This window comes from Halictus rubicundus, chromosome 16 (assembly GCF_050948215.1).
Source record: "Halictus rubicundus isolate RS-2024b chromosome 16, iyHalRubi1_principal, whole genome shotgun sequence".
Lineage (NCBI taxonomy): Eukaryota > Metazoa > Arthropoda > Insecta > Hymenoptera > Halictidae > Halictus > Halictus rubicundus.
This window is the reverse complement of record NC_135164.1, coordinates 4,032,111-4,057,391: the sequence shown is the minus strand read 5'-3', so window position 1 is coordinate 4,057,391 and position 25,281 is coordinate 4,032,111. Positions and strand designations below refer to the sequence as shown.

General features: G+C 43.5%; 1 protein-coding gene across 2 annotated transcripts in view; it reads right to left on the bottom strand.

Moving 5' to 3' along the window:
- The window catches only part of Plexa (plexin A), a 470,402-nt gene that overhangs the window by 100,730 nt on the left and 344,391 nt on the right, over positions 1-25,281 (bottom strand). For both annotated transcript variants that reach the window (XM_076801867.1, XM_076801866.1), the window contains exon 3: positions 11,449-11,631. In XM_076801867.1, coding sequence (XP_076657982.1) covers positions 11,449-11,631 — 183 coding nt within the window. The remainder of the gene's footprint in view (positions 1-11,448; positions 11,632-25,281) is intronic.

Below are 25,281 nucleotides of genomic sequence, written 5' to 3'. Positions count from 1 at the left end.
TATTCCACTAAAACGTAATAATCTTAGTGTTTTTATTTAGCGCATGGTTTATTCTTTAAGTTGCATCAATTTGGATTAAAAATATCTTCTGAAACTTATGGTTTTCTTAATAAATTAAAAACGGTGCTGAACTGGGACAAAAAACTGCACCTACCTGTTTAAAAATTATTGAATCTTATTTGTTTATATTATGGGGCAAAAGCATAATTATTATTGGTAATAAAATAACATAAAGATAAAAATTCAAATTTTTATTCAATCATCGTCAAGACATCTCTCACATTCATATTGTTTTTCTTTTTTTTTTTTTTGATCCTTTGTTGCAGTTTCCACAAACCCAGTTCATGCAATTGTGATTTCTACCTTACAGTTGGTACAATGCAATGTATATTCGAATAAACAAGGGCCTAGTACGGATTTGCCCCGTATACGGATTTACCCCACTGCACCTTATCAGAAAAGCTCTCTTCAAATCACCTCGGGAATTATCCCTTTCAAGGAACTACAACATTTTTGGGACACCCTGTACTTCAAGGTCGACGGCGAGGAGTCGTTCCAGTAAATAAAATTACCCCACCACTATTTGAAATAGCGTTTGAATGTATATTTTCTGCAAAATTTGTACTCTGATATCGCAAGGAAAGAAAATACGATCAGCGATACATGTAAAGTACCAATTAACATAAACCACCTGATAATAGAATGCAAAATATATGAGAATGAAAGGAAAAATGCTAAGTTGCCTAGATCCTTACCCATTCTGTTAAGTTTTAAGGAGTATATCGCCGGTCTTGCCAAGTATATCAAGGATACAAATATGTATAATATATTGTAAGAAAATGTACCGCGTTGCTAATGACCTTTGATGTTGAAGCAACATTAAACAATTAAATTATATATATATATATATATAAATGGACCACCCTGTGCAGCGTCTTCCCGTGTGTTTGTCAATTTCCTTTCAGCGAGTGTCGACTACCGGCTGTTACGGCCGAGTCCACACTGTCGTGTCGTCCCGCGCCGTTCACAGGACAGCAACCGGTTCCCGCGAGTAGATCGCACGACAATCGAAGAAAGAAACGGAAGGGAGGAACAGGCGTGCGATCGTTGGCCGACGCGCGCCTCTTTAAATACCTCCGGGATAACCTTTCGCCGCGACCCGAAGAAGACTCGCGCGCGGCTGCCGCCTCGCCGCGGCCCCGTGTGTACGTAGAAGAGGGCGATCATTAATTAATACCTTCCGGGACGGGGCGAGTCATGAATCAACGCCGTCTCAACGGCGTGGCAAAGCGCGTTGCTTCTCTCGGACCCGGCTATCTCGCGTTGCCAACACCGGCTCGATCGCCAGTGATAAACAATGCGTCACGAGACGATTATCGATCACGACCGAGCCCCGGGACAATTAACATGGCCGATCGACACCGGGTGAGAAACTTCGGGGGGGAAGCGTCGTGTATTGAGTAATATCGGCCCGTTACTGCACGTCCTGACGGGATTTTCTTCAACGTTGATACACCTAATGGACCCGGTGTTCCTACAGGGTGTTGCAAAATGTCGTCACCATTACAGCGTGATCCTGCATCGGTGCAGATCCGTTGAAAATGGTGAACCTTAACCTTGAGTCCCAACGATAAAACTGTTATCGCAGCGTACAGTACGCAGCGAACTAAAATCTCAAAGGTGTCACGCAAAGGACTTGAAAGTTCAGTAAACTATTTTATTAGATATGTCTACAGGGTGTTCCAAGATGGTATAAAAGTGGAGGGGGTGATTCTACACGAGAAAATGCAGAACAAATTTTTTCATTTGACTCTTCCCCTCCTTCCCGAGAAATTTTCGTGTGCTATTGACTAGGTGTCGTCTGGCGTGTCTGGCTATGACCGACTAATTCTACTTCTTGAGAACGCTAAGCAGACGAACTTGGCGGATTTTTAAAGTCGACTAACCCCTTAACGCACAGTTTTTAAAAAAAAACCGGCCAAAAAAATCAATTTTTAATATACTGCGCTTTTGTTCAATGGAAAAAGGCTATATTTTATTCTTGAATAAATAAGTGATATAGCTTACAATCCCATATAAATGATAAATATCAATAAAAGGATTTTTTTCCTTTGCTTTCACATTGTTATTTTCAATTCTCGATTATATTCGAGTGTGAAAAATGATAACAGCATAAAATACGACGCCGCTCGAATTATCTCGAGTGTGCACAGTTTGGCCTGTTTAGCGGGCTCGAATTAACTCGAGCGTACAAGTTAAGGGGTTAAATATTAAATATCGTGTCGTGGAACATAAGAATGCTCTCATAGAAGTAACGCTCAGAAAATACTAATGGCGAATAGCAGCGCACGCGAATACTAATTTCGTGCAGTTTAAGTGTCCATTCATCGGACAACGCCCTATCTGTAGCAGGCTAGGTGCGCAGGCATGGAGAGACAAAAGATTCGTACGGTGTCTTCGCGCGAGGTCGGCCCAAGTCGCTATCCCATGGTAATTGAAACTCGGCGGGCAAACGAGCACCGAATTACGCGGCCGGCCGTACCGTCGTAAATATCCGTGAAATATTCATCCCGGAGCAGTTTGCCACTTTCGTTGGTGCCGATAAGCGGCAACACCTGCGCCGTAAAACTAATGGCCATCGGTTACAATAAACATCCGTTTTAAAGCGGCCGCTATCTCGAGTGCTCGAACGGAATCAACGAGCTTTACCCACGGCGCCGCGGAAAAGAACGTCCCCTGGGTGCTCGGGGGAACAACGAGCTCGAAGATTACTTAAAAATCGAGCCCATAAATCCGAAGCGATAAACTCGGGCCGCGTCGGGTCCGGGGATCGGTCTCCGGTGCCGTTTCCACCGCGTGAGAACGCGATTCAGAACGGAATGCTCGCTCATAGAAACGAATTTGATAGCGCGGACGCGCCACTTAAGCGAGACCAGACAAATCCGCGCGACTGAGCTACGAAAACGTACGAGAACGACGAAACCGGGAAGGAGAGAATTAATTAGACGATCCCGTAGATCCTCGACGAACCGACGAGGACTCTTTTGGAAGTTTCAGGTTTTGATAATCGTAAGCGTTACAACCGGCAGCGTTTGGGAAAAGTAGCGTAACAGTGTACATCCCGTAGTCTTACAAGAACTCGTAATTACTCTACAATTGTTAGCGTTCCCCGGCAAATATTTGTGACTCGCCTTAACGATTTCGGACGACATAACGAAGAGCAAACGCGTGCACGGGGGAAAACGGTTGGCGCAAACACGAGAGAGCAAAGACAGCGTTAAGTATAAGGATGCGAGTGAAAGCGGGGAATGGGCAGAAAGAAAATATGGAGCAACGAGCACGCCGAGGGAGGGAAATCTGAGAGAAAAACAAGCGAACAAACACGAAAAAGGGACTCAAGCGGAGAAATAAAAACCGCGGAGTAAAACAACCGGCGAGCAACAAATGAGGGAAGGAAGGCCAACAGAGGAGAACAGGGACAAAGAAGAAGAAGGAGAGAGAGAGAAAGGGAGAGAGAATAAAGCACAAACCGTAGAATGCAATCGCAGGTAAGAGAATGAAATTCCCGGAGATTGCGGAACAGAGCGGACACGTGGTCGCGCGAGGCTAATGAAACGGATTTATGGTCGCGCGAGAGAACGAACCGCCGAACTTTTTGAGGTTTCTAATCTTGACTGGCAGTCGAGAGCTTTCGACAAAGAAGATGGGACACCGGAGAGAACGATTTAATTAATCAATTTGACTGAGAACACCGGCCGAACGTGGCTCGGCCGGCGAAATGAAACCGAGTTTGCCAATCGCCTGGAACAATGAAAGAGAAAGAAGGACGCGCCGCGGATGATCGCGACAACCATAGTACCTCTCTCGCGAGCGCGTTGTCAGGTCCAGTCAACGTCCCCGTAATTCGTCGTAAATTTATCTCGTACGCGAGGACGCACGCGCGAAATCTCCGTCCGTCTGTCGCCTACGAACGCCATGATTTATCGATCCCTTAAACAACGATACGCGATGTCCGCTTCGAATGCTCGCATAACAGGGCTTCGTCACGGTGCTCGAGAGAGCCCTAGGTACTTTCGCGTCTGACCCACTCTACCCACGACCACCCACGCAATCTCCGCGATAATCTCAAACTGGCCTGACCATCTCCTTTCCGGTTAATTTCGCTCTTGTTGAAACTAATTTATTTGCGCCACGACTGTCGCGCGTTTCCAGCAAGTTTCAGGATCGAAAATTTAAAATAGATTTAACATCATTTAACACTTTGACCGCCAAACTAGAAATCTCAAAAATTCCATAAAATCAAAGTAAGTTTTTTAATGAAATAAAAATTGAAAGAAATTAAACGTATCAACTTCCTTGCATTTCACAGATCCTAATCAAATTTGATACGACGAATGTATCAACGTAAAAATTCATTTTAAAACCAGGACAAATACAACGTGTTAATTTGTAAATTTCAATTTTTCTTAGATAACTCAGAGTATTTTTTGGGGGAATATAAAAGTCACCGCGTTGGTCTTATTCGAGGGATAAAAGAATAAAATAATATATACGAGTATATAATGCAATAGTACTGAAAAATTAGATAGTAATAATTCTGAATTTCACAGGAATTATACGCTAGAGGAGGATATTCGCTTGAAACACGGCGACTAATTAGCCGAGTTTCGTTGCCACGCAATTTGCACTCTGAATTGCGTCGAATATTTTATTCATCTTTAATAGAGCTCAATTATTTTAATTGGGTCAAGCCTACTCGTTTTGATAGCACAATGACTGTTGTGTACAAACACGTTCTAATTAACATATATAATGCAACGTTGCTTGTCCGCGAAGGCGAGCCAGGTTTCGCGCTCGGACGAATGAATTGCAACATAATTGCGCGGTTTAACAACATTAAAATGCGTTACATTCGAGAGTGATTTCTTGCGCTCCGGTGCCGCGGTGTTACGGGGCCCGCACACATCATTCGTGTTTGCTATTCTTGAACAGCTATTCACGCCGTAAGCAAATTTTCCTCGGTTCTCGCGGCGCTGCATACCGGTGAAAATTTTACACCGCTGACAGTGTCGGCAGCGCGGGATTTACTTTGAAAATTTCATTCATACCGCCGAGCGAGCAACATTAGAAAATCTACCTCTCGGCGTGCGTGTTGCTAATTGACAAGCGATTTTACAGTCTCTGACAGCGAACAATTAACACTAGAACGACCGAGCAATAAATGCGACTGACGTATATTGCTTTGTAACAGTGACAAGACTGTGCCCATTCAGACTTCATACAACTTTTATCGTAATATGTGCTTCAATGAAGAGGTTCATTAAAACATTTTTACAATTTCAGTAATTGTAATAGAACAAATTAGGAACCAGTCATTTTGACTGTTCCGGTCGTTCTAGTGTTAATAATAATAGTAATTATATTCCTGGGTTTCAGAATACAGTGAGTTCTCGCTATACGTCAGCAACCCGGGTGTCTCGATGTCGTTTATCGTCCAGGAGTCATTCTTCGACCCGCGCCGAACGGAGAAAAGGAAAGGTTTAGAAATTTATTTATTGATCATCTCAAATGCCACGAATATGTTGACGAAAGTCCCATAAAGAAATAATGAAGAATAAAGAAGAAGAAGTTAGCCCAACTGGTGTGTTCGCAACAACAATTTACTTTCAAGATAAAATCGCGTGTGCAAAGCGACGGACCTGCGCAACAGCCCGATATTATCCGCGGCAAGCAAATCCATAAATTAATTAGAAGTTCGGCAGCCGAGAGAGCTCGACCGCGAGCACGGCACTCGGAAGTCACGGCCGTCGCGACGCCAACGGAAAAGTTTCCTCAAATATTTAAAACGAAAATCGAGGACCACTTCGGCGTCGGAGTTCTGGAAACCAGGTAACTCCGCGAGCCAAAATTGGACACATGCTTTCGACAGCGGCCCGGGATCAAACGTGTACGAGAGCCCGTCGCGACGACGGACACCGATAAATTTTTTAATAGGCCGACGCCGGTTAAGAGGACGACCGGCGTCGATCCCCGTGTTCCTTTCAGCGAATTTGCCCGGTGTATTTGCGCTCGCTCGCCGAGGAGCTATTTGAGTTTCGCGTTTGCACATAGATAATTATAATCGAACCTCGACGATTCACGGCCACGGGCGCGGGTGGCTTTAATTAATCACGATGAATAACGGACGAACGGAGAGAGTGGTGGGGATGGAAAAGCCACGGGAGTTAAGGGGGGGGGGATCGGGGGAGTACCATGGCAAAACTTCGTTAACTTGCAAATTTCCCGAGACCCTTCCAGGATAACTTCCCTTCGGTACTTTGATTTCCCGGCCGCGATTTTGCATTTTCTTTAACGCCCGCTAATGAATGCGAGCAAAAATCCCGTCACGGTATGCAAATCGCCGGCCGCATAATGGCGCGCCGATTAGGATTAATTCAGCGATCGCGATGGACGGGAACGCGCGAGGGACACCCCGTGTGTCCGGCTGGATCGCCGAACAAATTGAAGAAGATCCACGCCGTGCCGCGCCGCGACCGGTAATTGTGATTAATTGAAAGAAATCCGCGGCCCGGCCGCCGCGATTTTACGCGCGTTCGTTCCGTGGATAACTACGCGGCGGCTGATGTTAATGATCGCCGGGCAGAGATTTGTGATTTCCTGGTGATTCCGTCTTACAACGTTGCGCATGCGAACGCCGCGACCCCGACCGATCATTTGTCCGGTTGAGAATCGAAACTTAAATGCATCTTGAAAATTGCCGCTGTTCGCTCGCGGTACTTACAATTTAACACGTTGGCTGCCATGTCACCCATACATGAGTGACAGAATTATTTGTCCAAGTTTTAAAATTAATTTTTACGTTAACCCTTTGCACTCGAAGCTATTTTAACTCCAAAACGAAACATTTCTTCCGACCTAGAATATTTCCCTTCTATGTATTCTATTTCATGTTACACATACGAAAATGGTGGAGTTTATTCGTACAATACTGGAGTGTTTAGTAATGTATTAAATACAAACAAATTTAATAAGGTAGAAAATATTTTGAATAACGATACAGCAATTTTCAGCGGCGCCTTACAGTCGCCATTCGAGCGCTAAGGGTTGATATATTCGTTGTACCAAATTTGTTTAGGATCTGTAAAATGCAAGAAAGTCGGAGGACTACTCAATATCATACATTTAATCGTTTTCAATTTTTATTTCATTAAATAACTTACTTTGATTGTATGGAATTTTTGAGGTTTCTAGTTTGGCAGTCAAAGTGTTAAAGCAGTGGACATACAAAAAGATTTGAGGATATTAGTTCAGTAAGACATTTAAAAGAAGAGATTTTTATTTGGCTCCCGTGTCTCACGATCAAACGTTATTTTCCACAAAAAATTGTGATCAAGATCCGCTGAATTTAATGGACGGAAAGTGTTCCTATCTGGTAAAAACGCGTGTCGCGAATCTCACGATTCACCGAATTTACCCGGAGAGCCATTAACTCCGAGGATACCGGAGAGACAGGAAGAGCTCCAGAACCGAGGAATCACCTGGGGCTACTTCTGTGGACCAACCTTTCTTTTTCTTCACCTTTTTCAGTTTTAATTTTTCTTCAATTTTCATTTAAATTGGTTGCGCTTCCCCTTTATATTAATTAACATTTTCTCCTTCACTCCAATACAATTCCATATGGTGTTAATTAATTTGAATCGATTTAATCTCTAGCAATGCAAAAGAATATTTACTTCCTGATCGAGTTCTATAAAATCGTCAATGCCTGACTGCCTCGGTTCGGCAGAGATTTCTGTGAGAAAGCAAAATTAATTTCGAGGTCAAAAGGTCGACAATTTTCGAAATCTTTTTTGCACATCATCTGGAAAACCAATTCTTCCAATTGCTCAAAAGAGGTCAGGTCGTTCGATCCAATTTAGAAAAAGTTATACTGTTTTAACTCTTTGATCGCCAAACTAGAAACACCAAAAATTCCATAAAATCAAAGTAAGTTATTTACTGAAATAAAAATTGCAAAAAATTAAATGTATGATACCTACAACTTTCTTGCATGTTACAGATCCTAATCAAATTTGGTACAACGAATATATCAACGTAAAAATTCATTTTAAAACCTGCACAAATAATTCCGTCACCCACATATGGGTGACGTGGCATTCAACGTGTTAAAGGGCGTTCGAATAATCTCGCTGTGTACGCCTACTGTACGTGCGTAGATGGAAAAGATCAGTAAATTCGACTTTTCTCACATCTGTCACTCCTGCATGGTTAATTAAAACCGTGCTAGGTAGTTCTTTTTAAAGGATGAGGTGTTTTGAGCGGTACAAGGAATTGTAGAACCTGTTGGTAACAATAACTCTGAATTTAACACTAGAACTACCGAGCCCTACACGTGACTTAGACTTATCCCTTTATGATAACAGCAAGATTAAATTTTCTCAGGCTTGATACGATTTTTATGGTAACATCTACTTCAAAAAAGAGATATATTAACAAATTTCTCTTGAGAACGTTTTAATAGTTTCACTAATCACGAAATTGATGATGATTAATCATGAAACATGTAACATCTACTTCAAAAAAGAGATATATTAAAAAATGTCTCGTGAGAACGTTTTAATAGTTTCACTAATCATGAAAGAAAAAATCCTCCACCAGTCATTCTGACTGGTTTGGTAGTTCTAGTACTAATGATAACAACTGTACAAAGATGTGGTGTAAATGCGGACTAGCTGAAGACTGACTGAAGACTGACGAATCGCACGCAGAGATGGTTTTTAAAGGATGTGAAATTGGTGGTGAGTGTTAGAAGTGGTCCGGACGCTGTCTTAAATTGTTACTGTTATGGTGCCGGAAACTCGCAGAAAATCTGGGACGAGTCCCGTCGCTTGGGGCTCAAGAGTCTTCGACTCTTAGGCTAATTTATTTTGCCTCTAGTAAGGGTGGTCGAAGTGTTTGGAACTCGGTGTCAAATTCGAGCGACAGTTTCGTGGGTCTCGCATTGCGTTGCGTCTCCGTGACATTCCGAGTAAAATAACCTGTGTTCGTCCATTAGAGATCGAGGATGGTCCGGCGAGATCGAGCTTCCCGCCGCGCATCGAAATCACCGAAGAACACGGAAGAACGGTGTCGGAGGAAATTGGTGTTTCCCGCTCGAAACTCGCAGTCGATCGTATCGGCGAGTCGTCCCGGCCGGTTTAGGTTCCCCGGCGATCGTTTTCCAGCGATATCGAGTAACGCGATTTCGCGAATAAGACGAGCGAGCGAAGATTCCCGGGCGCGCGCTCGCAAGAAATCGGAGAGGATTTAGCCCGATAATCGTGATTAATCGCGACAGATTCGAGGGGGCCAACGGGAGATATCGCGATCCTGGAAACGCAGCCGACCGGCTAACGACCCGTCGGCACTTCCTCCTTTTTTTTCTCTCTCTCTCTCTCTTCCCCCCCCCCCCAACCTTGTATACACGGTCAGAGATCCATAATTTTCTGTAACTATTCGCGGCGATTTTTCGCCGGTCGTCCGGCCGTCTCGCGTAGCCAATTACGCGGGTCGCGTTGCGTTTGATTCACGATCGTCCGGGGCGCTCGCGCGCGCGCGCCGCTGATATAATCGAGCCTGGATCCCGACGAATCTAACGATCGAGGAAACCTGCGTACGCGTGGGCGTGGGGACGATCTACCCGGCATTTGATACGGCGAAGTTCGCGGAGCTGGAGAGACGGTCCACGGACTCCATTAGCCTCGTTAAGCGTTAACGCTTCGCGGGCAACGATAGCCCGTAATGGCCACCTGGACCGAGGCTAATGGAACACCGGTAGAAAGCGGATTCCGCTGTAGCCCCGATTCTCTCGTTCGCGTTAATATCTATTGTGATGACTTTCGCCGCGGCGCCGCCGATTCGGGATTAATTATGTCCGGCGGAAAACAGCCCGGCCCCGCTCGAACACCGGATTACGGTGGCGGAATAATTGTTTCGCTGACTTTACGCGTCCATTCCACCGCGTTCGTTCGGCTGCGGGGCCTGTTTGTAATAGCGAAACTTCTTTATTTATTCTCGCCCGTACATGTTCACGTTATTTATTGTCTAGGCGAACTGCGCCGCGGACCGTGGCCGCTGATCGTCAGATTGCGTCGCGATCGTCGAATTCCATCGACGTCGTCGCTGCCCTGCTACCCCTTGTGGCAAATCGTGCGCTCGCGCGCTCTTACAGTTCGGCCAACCTGACAGTTAATCGTCCCGATTAACCTAGCAAACTCTACTCACACATACACACTCATCGCCGGTAATCTATAACGCAATTGTAACTTAAATCTAACGCATACAGATAACTGTTTAAGCGGGAAGCCATCGTCGCAAATTCGCGGCTTCCCAGGTTCCTCGATACGGAATCTGCGAATTTTGGTGTCCGTCGATATCTTGAATGACGTACCGGTCGTTCCTTAAAACCTTGGACACCACGTATGGTCCTTTATACCGAGGCGTTAGTTTCGCGCACGCACCGGGGTGTTGTCGAAATTTCGGATCATGACCTTCTCGCCTTCCGCGTATTTTGTCGGTATGTTTTTTATCATAATAATCGCGGTTTTGTGTTTGCGCCATTTCAATCTTTTTGCCGACCTCCTGTCTCAATTTTGTCTAATTCCCGCGTTTTATTTATGACCCCGGCCGATTCCAAAAAGTCGCGTAAACTATCACTCTCCTTTCCGCGTTGCTTTACGCCGTACAGGAGCACGCTCGGACATTCTCCTGTGGATTTATTTACAGTGTTGTTACATACAAATTTTACCTCGTTCAGGAGATTAATCCATTTAACTTTTCGTTCGTCGCTTAGTTTAGCTATCATCGGGATAGTCGAACGATTTACGCGTTCGACTTGGCCATTGGCCTGCGGAGACGCAGTCGCGACTTTGATGTGCTGAACGCCATATTCGTTCATGAAATCTTGGAAGTCGCAAGTCGTAAAGCTGCTTCCCCGATCTGACACAATCTGTATTGTCCTACTGAACGTAACGAAATATGATTTTAAACAATCAATAACTTCGCTCGAACACCGGATTACGGTGGCGGAATAATTGTTTCGCTGACTTTACGCGTCCATTCCACCGCGTTCGTTCGGCTGCGGGGCCTGTTGAAAAATTTCAACGTGTCCTATTCATGTTTATGCAAGGTCCATTGTATCAGCGATGGAAAAGTCGTTGCCGGCAGCGTCAGATAAAAAGGAATAGCACCGACACGAGTTATTTGCACGGGAGCCGGGTGTCCGGCACGAAAGGCCAAAGGCCGTAAAGCCAGAGTCAGATGTCGCCTATGGGAGGATCGGGCGTTACTGAAAAGTGAGCAGCAAGGGGATAACGAGTGTACAAGGTTGGCCTAATGAAACAGGCGGTACCGTTCGAGCACCTCTTCGCGCGTCTCCGATCGAATAGATAAAGAGTATCGTGCACTGACCTTCTTCAGATGACCCTGCACGGTGCCCACGAAGACAACGGTATAGTCCCCGGTGGAAGTGGCTATGACCGCGGTCAGACGGGTCCCGAACGTGATCACCGGAGTCCCTTCGACCGCGTCTTCCCCACCCAAAGGCGTGTTCACGTCCAGTCCGCAAAAGTCCTCGCTGATAGTCTGCAATTTCTGTAAAGATACAACAAACAATTAGCAATTGGCCAACTTTTCCCTCTTCGCTAACGCTAGACCCACACCCTGCTAAAACTGACTAATTTTCTAAGTGGTTAAATCCATTTAAATCCTTGCGCGTGTAAGAAGCTTGTAAATTATGTAAGAAAAGAGGAAACCTCATGAGTTAGTTTGTATTATTTTATAAATCATGATTCTATGGAAACACAGATCCTCCTTGAAGCTCTCCATGAATTAGGAGTGAAATAAATTAACAGTACTCCATTATATATTATATTGAAAAACATGATTTGTATTTACAATCACTTCTTATTGTCTTTTAAATCATGATTCTATAAATTCCAAGAGTTATGACAGTATTTATTTATTAACCTGTTATAACTTGACCTAGTATCTCCACTGCGTCTTGTACTACATTTAAAAATACACAAATAGTTATGATTTCCAATTATCTTTCGCACGTACATTTCGTGGATACTTTATCCACACATATCGCGTAATTATGTATCACAATTGCACAACGGTAATTACATCTTGTATCTGTATTATAGAACTGTATTTCGCAATTACATTATATAAATGCAAATGCAGCTTGCAGTTCCGTTCCGCACAGCCGCATCTCCCGCCCGCTCTCTGCTTACAGCTTTCATTATGCAACTGCAATTTACATTTACAGTCTAGAATTGCACTTCGTATTTGTAGCTTCCAGCTGCCTCCTGTAACTACAGTGTAAAGTCGCTTGTTGCACCCGCACGTGACTAATAAGATGTAACCACGTGCTGTAAGTTGCCCAAACATTAGCGACAGAGTGGCATGACGCTATACCGGTCATGATGCTAGGTCTCCATAGTCTTTCCAACATGCGGCTATACCGAGTTTTTAACAAGGCTCCAGCAACATACTTTTATTGTCATTGGACCGAAAAATGAATAAGCCAACGCGCACGATTGCATCGACTGATATTGAACTACACTTTATTTAAAAGTAAAATCGGATATGTAAATAGAAACTGAAGGTGGGACTGAAATAATTAGCTTTCTCGCATGGAACGATGTGTGATACTTCAGATGGGTATTATTATTTATGATACGGTATTATTTCTTGATTAAAACACTTGCCAACATTTGCATTCTGATACTGTTTCGCGATAACTGGTTCCGTCAAGAGCTCGAGGAGTATTCAAATCAATTTTTCGAAGTTTGCGAATGGAATTCCGGCGTTCAGGTATGAAATGATCCGCCGATAAACCGGAGGAATGTTCGAAACCAATAAACGAGCGTTAAGGAAGACACCGTGCGCGTCGCGTCGCGTCGCGCCGCGTCGGGGCTAACGCACGATGAATAATTGAACAAGCATTGTGAGCTTCCGAGGGATTAAGACATCGCGCGATAAAGCCGGGCCGTAGCTCATGCATACTTTATCCGCGATCGAAAAGACTTGCGGGAGAGCAAGGTTAAGCGGGAAATGATAAGGCGAACGATCGCGCGAATCTCGTGGAAACGTGTCGCCGCGCCGGATGCTCGTAAAGACAGAAAGGAATTCCCCTCGCGAGATTTCCTTGCCGCTGGAGCCGTGGTTTTTCTTATAGGAAAACCGGGTCGTAGGTTATCGCGGGTCCCGCGGAACCACGAAAAATAAGCACACGTGTAAAATATCGCGGCGAGCCCGGCGACGATAAATTATCGCGGCGTCGGCAATTAATTCTTGCCGGGCCGCGATTAATCGCGTCGCCGCGACGAGATGCGATACTTTATTGCACCGTGCCGAACGTTACTCTTCGTGTTTAGAAGCTCGGCCCGAGCGATCCAGCGACCGTCACGCGCTTTTCCGGCACGTTCTTCCTTTCTACCGGAAATGGAGGATTCGTCTGGCCGGGCCGAGCGTTTTTCCGTCGGACTTCTTTGAACGTTGGATCTCCTTTTATAATGGAGAACATTCGATTCTTTATACAAGCCACCACGGAACTCTGAGGTTCCTTCCTGGTTTCAAAATAATTAGTTCTGTTCCAAATAGCTTGTTTCTTAAAGAATGTACTTACAATATATTTTTGGATTCTCCGATTTATATTTGAAAGGGCGTTCGAACCCTTTTGCGAGCCATTGTTCCATTGCTACCGATTCCGAGTGATCCACGGAACTCTGGGGTTTTTCGATGGTTTTAAAATAATTAATTCGGTTCGAAATGGCTTCTTTTTCAAAGAATGTACTTACAATATATTTTTGGATTCTCCGATGTATATTTTAAAGGGCGTTCGAACCCTTTCGCGAGCCATTGTTCCATTGCTACCGATTCCGAGTGATCCGAGTGATCCACGAAACTGGGGTTTTTCGCAGGTTTTAAAATAATTAATTCGGTTCGAAATGGCTTCTTTTTTAAAGAATGTACTTACAATATATTTTTGGGTTCTCCGATTTATATTCTAAAGGGTGTTCGAACCCTTTCGCGAGCCATTGTTCCATTGCTACCGATTCCGAGTGATCCGAGTGATCCACGAAACTGGGGTTTTTTTCGCAGGTTTTAAAATAATTAATTCGGTTCGAAATGGCTTCTTTTTTAAAGAATGTACTTACAATATATTTTTGGATTCTCCGATGTATATTTTAAAGGGCGTTCGAACCCTTTCGCGAGCCATTGTTCCATTGCTACCGATTCCGAGTGATCCACGGAACTCTGGGGTTTTTCGATGGTTTTAAAATAATTAATTCGGTTCGAAATGGCTTCTTTTTCAAAGAATGTACTTACAATATATTTTTGGATTCTCCGATGTATATTTTAAAGGGCGTTCGAACCCTTTCGCGAGCCATTGTTCCATTGCTACCGATTCCGAGTGATCCGAGTGATCCACGAAACTGGGGTTTTTCGCAGGTTTTAAAATAATTAATTCGGTTCGAAATGGCTTCTTTTTTAAAGAATGTACTTACAATATATTTTTGGATTCTCCGATGTATATTTTAAAGGGCGTTCGAACCTTTTCGCGAGCCATTGTTCCATTGCTACCGATTCCGAGTGATCCACGGAACTTTGGGATTTTCCGCTGGTTTTAAAATAATTAATTCGGTTCGAAATGGCTTCTTTTTCAAAGAATGTACTTACAATATATTTTTGGGTTCTCCGATTTATATTCTAAAGGGTGTTCGAACCCTTTCGCGAGCCATTGTTCCATTGCTACCGATTCCGAGTGATCCGAGTGATCCACGAAACTGGGGTTTTTCGCAGGTTTTAAAATAATTAATTCGGTTCGAAATGGCTTCTTTTTTAAAGAATGTACTTTACAATATATTTTTGGATTCTCCGATGTATATTTTAAAGGGCGTTCGAACCCTTTCGCGAGCCATTGTTCCATTGCTACCGATTCCGAGTGATCCACGGAACTTTGGGATTTTCCGCTGGTTTTAAAATAATTAATTCGGTTCGAAATGGCTTCTTTTTAAAAGAATGTACTTACAATATATTTTTGGATTCTCCGATGTATATTTTAAAGGGCGTTCGAACCCTTTCGCGAGCCATTGTTCCATTGCTACCGATTCCGAGTGATCCGAGTGATCCACGAAACTCTGGGGTTTTTCGCAGGTTTTAAAATAATTAATTCGGTTCGAAATAGCTTCTTTCTTAAAGAATGTACTTACAATATATTTTTGGGTTCTCCGATTTATATTTTAAAGGGCATCCGAACCCTTTCGCGAGCCATTGTTCCATTGCTACCGATTCCGAGTGATCCACGGAACTCTGTGGTTTTTCGATGGTATTAAAATAATTAATTCGGTTCGAAATGGCTTCTTTTTAAAAGAATGTACTTACAATATATTTTTGGGTTCTCCGATTTATATTCTAAAGGGTGTTCGAACCCTTTCGCGAGCCATTGTTCCATTGCCACCGCTTCCGAGTGATCCAAATATTCTGAGCCGATAATATTGCTGTGCGATAGTGAATTTGTCATCGACAAATGAAACGTTTGAGGCCGTCCGTGTGCAAACGCGGGCAAGAGAGGCGGCTGATACGTAAGCGAACCGTAAAGCTTTCACTCTCGCGGCCGGGGGTGCCTAGAAGTCGACTTTATTTACATTCCGGGGTTGCTTTCGCCACCCTGTACACACTGCGCCGAACAATTATTTGCATTCCTGGTGCTAATACGTTGCCGACGTTGCGGAAGGGGCGTAATAGCACTATTTCCACCCCTGTCCGGCGCGTCCTGTCTCTCTGTCTGTCTCTCCTCCAAGATGGAGAGAGTCCCTTAGAAAGAGACAGGAAGAGAGGGGAAGGGAGGGAGAAAGAGATAGAGGTCCGGAACAATGATCGCAAGTAAAACAACGTGGGCAGCTCTATTGAAATGTGGCTAATGCGACCATCAAGACAAAATGGAGGCTCGTTACCTTCGCGTCCTGCAACCCCTCCACCATCTGTCCTCCCCCCCCCTCTTTTTAACTGCTCGGAAAATTGGAGTAACTACGTGTTTACCGCGCCATGCTGCCCCCCGACACTTTACCGGGACTCGACCCCGAGAACGCGACGCTGCGCACGTTTCACAGCTTTTTTTTTCGTGTGTTCGCTCTCTCTCTCTCTCTCTCTCTCTCTTCGGCTTTTTGGCACCTCTGAACTGGAAGCTCGGCGGCAAGCGACGATTAATTTGCGCGCTTTTCCGTTCCGCGGCGCCGTTTGACGACTACGCTTGTTGCGCCCGCCGAGCCCTCGTCTTTTGATTAACTCGGTCCCCACTTCGAGACTAGGTCCTCCGTTTACGTTCAAGTTTCAGTTTACTTGAAAACGCGTCTAGATCCGACTTCACGTTTCGATTTGAGTTTGCAATTTCGGAGCTTGCGCTTTTTCACAACATCGCGCTTCCTTCGAACACGAAGGGAAACGTCAATTTATGAGAAACTGTTTAATATCTCTGTATAGGTCGCCGGGGCCTGCGTGATAAACGTCGCGGAATTATCCCCACTACCGCGGCGTGTTGAGGGACCTCGAAGCTCGAGAGGCCTCGGACGTCTGTAGATATGTATATTTTTCGAAATGCAATGGTGCATGTGCATTCAACAATTCCATTATCTTTTTTTCATTGTATTGAGGTTCAATGATTAGTTGTCGAAATATTTTAAGAAAATGTACGCTTCCATCAAAATCTTACAAAATCTCCTATCAACCGAGTTTAGAGCTTGGTAATTAATGTAAAATAGTAAATCTGTACATGTGGCTCTAATAATTTGTTCACACACTGTACGGAGATAAAACGTTTTCCAGTGTAACAGTAATTTTTGTTATCTTAACTGTTGCGATTCTCCTCGACGATGACAACCGTAAACGCACCGATTGCGTCGAAATAGAAAAACGGGAGAAGCAGAAAAAAGCTGATCGGTGAATGGGAACGGTATGTGTCAAAGGGACATAAAGCCGGAGAGCAGTGTAATTAATACTACGATCGAAGGATGACGCTCGATGGCCACCTTGTGACAGTTTACCGAGCGTGGCTATAGGCATGCTCGTCGCGAACCAATGTCAACAAGACTAATTATCGAGCGTCAACCCCTTAGTTACCTGTCGCTGCCAATATGCACCGTCAACATATGAATAACTACGAAAGCGTTCGCGATGATATTCCCGTACCTAGCATAATCGATCGAGCGATTTTTTATTACACAATTATTGACATTGAAAAATCACTTCTGTGAGGCATTATTGGACACATTTCATTGCTCAAGAAAATCGTACAAAATTTCAATAAAATTTTGTTATTATCGCTTTTAGTGGTCGGTAGATGTCTTAAACTGCAGTCAATGTGAAAAGTATTTGTGCACCCTTAACCCTTTGCACCCGAGTGGTGACTCTGGAGCACCACTAGAAATTGTTATGGCATTGTTTCAAAGAAATTACAAAAAATATTACAATGTATTTGCTACATTACAAAATTTGTATGTAACAGATTACTAAACATTTACATATTGTATGTGGAAATCGGATCAGTTTCGTATGAATAAAATTGAAGTATTCTAAGACAAAAGAAAAATTTAGTTTTAGAATGAAAATAGCGCCGAGTGCAAAGGGTTAAAAGATAAATAACTATTTTAAACGTGGATCAAACTGGCCCGAATTCTTTCGAGATGTTAGAAGGATCAGTTAGGTAGCTAATATGTAAATAATTTTTATTTTACTGCCATTGGTCGCAATTCCCATTGCAAATTATTGTGTCTTTTCCAAATATCAGATATCGAACACAGTAAGAAGATATCGCAACGGGTGGAAATTATTATGTGAAAAACTGGCAGAGCATGTATTAGCGTTAATGTTTCGTTTTTAACGTCGGGCATCGGATCAGTTTAGTAGCTAATGTGTAAATAATTTTTATTTTACTGCTATTGGTCGCAATTCCCATTGCAAATTATTTGTTTCCTTTCCAAATATCAGATATCGAACACAGTAAGAAGATATCGCAACGGGTGGAAATTATTATGTGAAAAACTGGCAGAGCATGTATCGGCGCTAATGTTTCGTTTTTAACACTAGGTTTACGGAGCATTAAAAGTGAGTATTTTACATTACTTTATAAAAATAAAAAGAATGTGTCTATCCAAGTTTTCAGCCATTTTTTAAGTAATATATACCCAAGGAAATAAGTTTATTGAGTAATTCTACGTAGATGGATCTCCACAATCTCAATAATAGTAAATTAAAAATATTAGAACTCGTCATTTTGACGGGTCCCGTAAACCTAGTGTTAACGTCGGGCATCGGATCAGTTTAGTAGTTAATGTGTAAATAATTTCTATTTTACTGGTATTGGTCGGAATTGCAATTGCAAATTATTGTTTCCTTTCCAAATATCAGATATCGAGAACAGTAAGAAGATATCGCAACGGATGGAAATTGTGTGAAAAACTAACAGAGCATGTATTAGCGTTAATGTTTCGTTTTTAAAGTCGGGCATCGGATCAGTTTAGTAGCTAATGTGTAAATAATTTTTATTTTACTGCTATTGGTCGCAATTCCCATTGCAAATTATTGTTTCCTTTCCAAATATCAGATATCGAGAACAGTAAGAAGATATCGCAACGGGTGGAAATTGTTATGTGAAAAACTGGCAGAGCATGTATTAGCGTTAATGTTTCGTTTTTAACGTCGGGCATCGGATCAGTTTAGTAGCTAATGTGTAAATAATTTTTATATTACTGCTATTGGTCGCAATTCCCATTGCAAATTATTGTGTCTTTTCCAAATATCAGATATCGAGAACAGTAAGAAGATATCGCAACGGGTGGAAATTGTTATGTGAAAAAGTAACAGAGCATGTATCGGCGGTAATGTTTCGTTTTTAACGTCGTGTATCGAGAAAACTGAAAGGGAACAGGGAAGTCTGCAGTATTCTTCGGGATACACGAATGTAACAACGTACATTCCCTGTTTCGCCCCTCGGCCGTGGTCTTCATTGGATTCGCCGGATGTGTGTTGATAAAATTCACCGTCGGGGCCGGATATCCAGCTGGAAATATCGACGTGCCGCGTGTATGACAGAAACAGCGACGCGTGGCGGGCATAAAAGGCGAAAAGGGGATTCGAGGAACGGCGCAAGATAGAGCGAGCGTAAAAGCCGGGGTAGAAGATTGCAGGAAAAGCGGTATCGATCGTGCGGCTGACAGCCGCCTTTCTCGAAACCGCATCCTCGATTACAAACCGAAACGATAGGAACAAATCTGCGAATCGTTTTTCGACGGGACGGAAATGGCTGGGCAAGAGGCGTGCGCGAGAAAGCAAAGCGAGAGAACGAGCGAGCGAGCGAAAACGGCGCGCGTGTTCGCCGAGAATGAAGAGGAAATCGCCGCGATAAATTACCCAAAAATTCATCGCCCAGCCTCGGTATCAGCTTTTTCATCCCCTCCTCTGCCGGTTTATTGCGTCGTCGAGATTCGATTAATGGAATCGCGCCGGTTCGGCAGCGGAAACCTGCGTTCGGCTCGCGTGATTCATTGCGCTCTGTAACGCTTCGGTTTTCTGTTCCGAGGAACGAATTGCACGCGAATTCGCCCCCGGGATGAAACTGCCGAGAGAAATGTATTCGCTGCAACAGTTTTGCGAAAATGCTTCCTGGGAATTGTGCGAAATAATTATTGTCATCAGGATTCGGAATTATCCGCGGGGATTTTCGCGGCAGAAGCTCGGCGTTTGAATCAACTGTAACGGAAACGGTGGTTCCACCATTGTGATGAAATAACTCTTTGATTTCTGTTGATAGATTCGTACTTTTGTTTCATATGTTCGTGACTTCTTTTCTGTATGGTGATCGTTTTAGGCACAGAATTAGATATTATGACAAAACGCATTCAAAGGTGGCGCACAGTAAAGATACACAAAATAATTTCAAAGAAATGCCTAACGTTCATTAATAATTTCAATAAAGTGAGAATAATATATCAATAATTTTAAAGTCTTCTGATCTTTCCAATATTTTAAATTGCACGCGAGTTCATTGTCATAAATGCACAAAATCCAGAGTCTGCTTATAACTCTTAGCTTCTCATTTCGCTGGAGTAATTATTCGAATGTTGCCAAAGGAAATTGAATGATTCCAGGATCCAAGATTAATCAGCCAGATAGCATTTTAATTAGACACTTACAGAAATTGTGAATATTTAATGCATCCCGTCAGAATTTATTGAATGTGCATTGAACTAATTAATTTCGACGCGTCAGGTGTGATTTAGTAAACCCTTACTTCGATCCAATCAATTGTGTTCCGTTTCATAAATCTTTACCTCAATCCAACGCATTGTGTTCTGTTCGTAATTCCAAACTACCACATAATCGTGGAGAAATTAAAAATAATATGCTATTGGACGATTGCAAAAGCTCGTGCCCTGTTTTCAGGAAAAACCACAGCTCCTAGAAAAAAGGGATTCACAGTACACTAAAAAATGTAACGGGTGGTGTTTAATTTTCAGAACGAGCACGAACATTTTCGACTACGTTCCAGAAGCGGAAATAGGCGAATTTCGGCGAATGATGGCAGCGAGGATCAAACGAGGGAAAAAGATCGGTTAGCAGAGGTATCGGGTGTAGCTGCGACAGATTTATATTCTGTCTCGTGCAAAAAAAAAAAACTGCATTGCAAATGTTTGCAGAACAAAGAATGGAAGCGGACGTTCGCGAGAGAGTGCTTGACGCCGGGAATCCTTTTATTTCCGCTCGAGCATCGAGGGAAGCACGGAAGCGTCACAGATTCGACAGGTCAGCCAGTCGTAGATGGCTCTCTATCTTTCGAACCGGAAACTACCGGAGGAAGTAGAAATTCTTGCGAGCCGAGCTCTTTGCGCCAATTCCCGGGTGGAATCTGCGCGCGTCCAACGACGACGACGACGACGAGGACAAGGACGAGGACGAGGACGAGGACGAGGACGAGGACGAGGACGACGAGGACGAGGGGAACGTCGTTGATGGCTCGATCGATACGAAAATGAGACGGGCAGCGTTTACAGACGACATTAGCATCGGCCGCCGCTCATACTTCATTTAACCGGATCATGGAAAATTTCATTCGAGCGAGTCGGTTTTCAGGGAAGCTCGCGCAACGCTAAATATGTATAAGCAAACAACGTGGAACTTGGAAAATGCAAAGTGTCCCGTCACGCTTTCGTGAACACTGAATTTATCGTCGCATAAACCCAGGGAAATGAGAGATTTCTAATTGATAAACAATGTTGCGCCGGAATAATGAACTGCCCGCGCCGATCCTCCGCAAATAGCCGCCAAAACGCTTCCTTTCGTTCTGCTTCTCAGTTTTCCCATTAAATCGGCCCCTCGCCGCTTGTGTAAATTACGCGAAGGAATTCCGAGATTTTATTCATAAGCGGCGCGCAATCATTTGTTCGAACGTTCCCGGGATTAATGTGTTTCGAGTGTTACAACACCCGGCTGAAATTATGCTAACGCTTTCGCGTGTGTCAGCGACGCGAGCGAATTTTTTCTGGGCTGGATAATTCGGGTAAAAACACTTTCGATTAATCTTGCTGTCGTCGAGAATGGTGTAGCAAACCCCGTAACTATAATCAAGCGTTGTAAATCATCACGTTCATAACGATATGGCGGAACAGATTTTGAAAATAGCAACACGGGTCTTGCCAGCGACATATATCGTCCAGGAGATACTATTTGCGACGTAAATCGAGAAGAGACTGTATACACAAAGTCCACAATACATGTGCAGCGTTAACGTGCCAGGAAAACAGACAATAGCAATTCAAGTGGAAACACGCTGCAACAATAAACAAGTGGGCCGCAGAGAGTCATCAGAATGACAGTTCGGACAACATTTTCACTCGACACCGGTCAATAATTCAATTTTCTTGAACACCCCACCGAGACCGAGCTATATTTTCAGCTCTTAACTTATTTTTGCGCGAAGTATCGCCCTATTTCCGTCGAAGCCATAAATTCCGCAATGCGTGTGCGCGCAATAGAAAAGAAATAAACCGACCACGGAACATATCTACGAGATCCATTTCGAGGATCCCTCGGTTTTCGATTTCCATTTTATAATTATTCATAGGTCCCGCGAACATGTTTATCTAGGCCGTGATTCCATTTTACAACGGCGGATCGTTTTATACATTTTCCGGCCGTGGGAACACGTACGGTTAGAATTACGACCGTAAAACTGTTCGCCGCTGGAAAATAACATTCGAAAGATCGAAACTCGCCGATGTATAAACCCGGTGAAAACCATTTATTCGACGCTAAACAAATATCGGATGCGGGGCGTATTTTTTTTTTTTTCTTTTTTAAGGAGGTCACGCGAAGCACAACGAAGCTACCTAGTTGCCGGATCGACGTTTTCGAAATATAAATCCGATTTTTCCGAAACAACTCTGCTCTTGATCTCTCGGCATCTCCGCGTCTCTTTAACACTCTGCTTCTCTCTCTCTCTCTCTCTCGCTCCGGTCTTCTTTTTCCTATTACAAACTTCCGCGTTTCATCGCGAAATATAAGAGCCATTAGCAACGCGGAGAGATAGAATTTAAAAGCTTTCGAATATCCGGAAGAGAAACATCGCGCAATTTTACCGCGCGAGGAAAACGCCCGGGCGACGACGTATCTTCGCAAATTATTTCGATGTTGGCATTAACTTCGCGGATTTAGAACCGCGGAAATGAAATATTCACGGACGAATAATTAAATTCTACCGACCAGCGCCGAATTTAACAAGTTTTAATGAGACGAGAATTACGGAAATTTTAATTCTCCTATTGTATCGATTGCAGGGTGTGCAGCAATTAAATATGTGCTCCTCGGCTATAACGAGATAGTGCAGTCTGTTAAACGTCGAACACCCTTTATTAATCCCAAAGGCCTCTCTTTCGCTTCTGTTTTTACAAATTCAATTTCGTTGCACGTAAACGCTCGCGGTGCACAAAACACTCGCTGTTCACGCGAAAGGTTGTAACAATAATTAAATAATAATTAGTAAGAGCGTTAATTAAATTTAATGATTATAATTATGAGCAACACTTTCGCTGTGTATAGGTCGTGTGCATGTTCTGCGCATAGATCGTTGTAACATCGAATCGAAGGTCACTGCACCCCGTGCAGTTCACAACAAAGAATACTTTAATGAAGACATTCTTAGATAGTTCTGAACATTTTTGTGCTCAGTTTAATATAAAATTAAGAATGTGTATATCTGATAAAACCTCGTGGAGATAGGTGGAGTATTTACTGTTACTTTTTGTTCAAAGATGGCTGCCACGCCCTTCTAGTTCAAGATATTTAGCTCAACTTTTCGGCGAATATAATATCTATGTTTTCGTAATAATTTAATGCACTGGTTCCCAGGCAAAATAGATTTACTTCTCTACAATGAATTGTCAACAATTTGAGTAGATTCTAATGTTTTATTGCAAGCAGTAGTGCGTTCTTGCAGAAATTTCGTCGCCAGTGCACAACCCCTCAAGATCCGCAGATGCGACATCGGCGTGCCCCCTTGTCCGTTGAACGGCCATAACTCCGGGACACAATAATCCCGGATTAAATGCGAATCGAAGGAATTTGCAGTGCAGCTGGGAGTCGCAACAGCAGCGGCGCCGCGTCACGACGAAACAATCACCAGGGGACAGCGCGGAGCGGCGGCGTAGGCGAGCGAGCGGCGCGGGCGCAATTTTCTACACGATAAATAATTTCGTCGGGGCCGCTTTTACGCAGCCCTGCGAACGTTTATCGTAATATATTTCCAATTACGAGCGGTACTTTACGCATGTTTCATAATTCAGTCTTGAAAGCGTTAATAGGAAATAGTGGCTACGCTCGTAAACCATATTTACCAACTCCCCGGGTTGAATCTCCCGCCTGTTGCGGAACCGAGGAGTCCAATTTCGAATCCCGGCAAAGAATTATCGCCGTTCGAACCGTCGTTCTCGAGGACTCGAATTAAATTACCGCCGATTTACGGCGCTACTACAATTATTTATTTCGGCACGGATATTTATGTACAGCGCGCCGTCGTGGAATAACCTGGCAACGATAAGGAAACACAACGAAATGCGCTGCCGAAGAAGAGACTTTATGCTGAAAGGGAGAATAGGCGAAACAGAAAACCGTGGAGACATTAGAAACTTTTAGGAATACCTTTGCCCTATTTTAGACTCAATGAAATGATCAACCCTTAGCACTCGAATGGCGACTGTAAGGCGCCACTAAAAAATGGTGTATCATTATTCAAAATATTTTTTACATTATTAAATTTGTGTGTATTTAATAAATTACTAAACATTTTAGTATTGCTCGAATAGATTGCGCCATTTTCGTATGTATAACACGAAAAAAAAAATATATAGAAGGGTAATTTTATAGGTTGGAAGAAATGTTTTTGTTGGTGTGCAACGATTGCCACTTCGGTGACCTTAGGTTTAAGGGGCGGTTTACAGCCATTAGGTATAAGCGACCCTCGAAGTAAAGGAAAAGCGAGGTTAACAGTCAGTCGCTAACAGTAAGCCAAGCCAGCGCGTCGTCAAGCCACATTTTGTAACACCGAGTATTTAGTCATACAGTTGTACGCACACAACCGTTAACATCTTAGACACTGTTCACGCGATATAGGAACATTCCACTGTTTTTTAATAAACGCCAACAGTTTTGTTTTGGAGTTAAAATAGCTTCGAGTGCAAAGGGTTAAATTCGTTTTTAGGCAATTTCTTTCTCCCACAATTGACTTGGAAGATTTTTCTCGTGACATCCGTTGTATGATAATTACGTGAACCCATTCGTGAAAAGGGTGTGAGTAATATCGGTTTCGTTCGAGCAGTTGCCGGCAAGTTCTCTTTTCGGCCGTCTAAAAGTGAAAGGCTCTCTGATAAGATATCGGATCTTGAGCAGATAATGAAAAAGTCCGAAGATTTATTATTCGGCAAGTTCTCGAGGCGCAACGGCGGCGGCGGCGAGATACGTTTACCGTTAATGGCTTGAATTATCGTTGAAACGTTAATAGCAGTTTCGCCTCGAAAACACGAACGGCCGGAGTATTAACATCCTTCTCGGCCACGTGACAGAGTTTAACTGAACTATGAGCGGCATAAATACCGAACGCCTCGCGGTTACTCCGGCGAATGCCTGCGTCAAACTTTAAGCGAGAGCGTGGTCGAAAAGTTGCGGCAGTTTCGCGTAAGGTTGCGC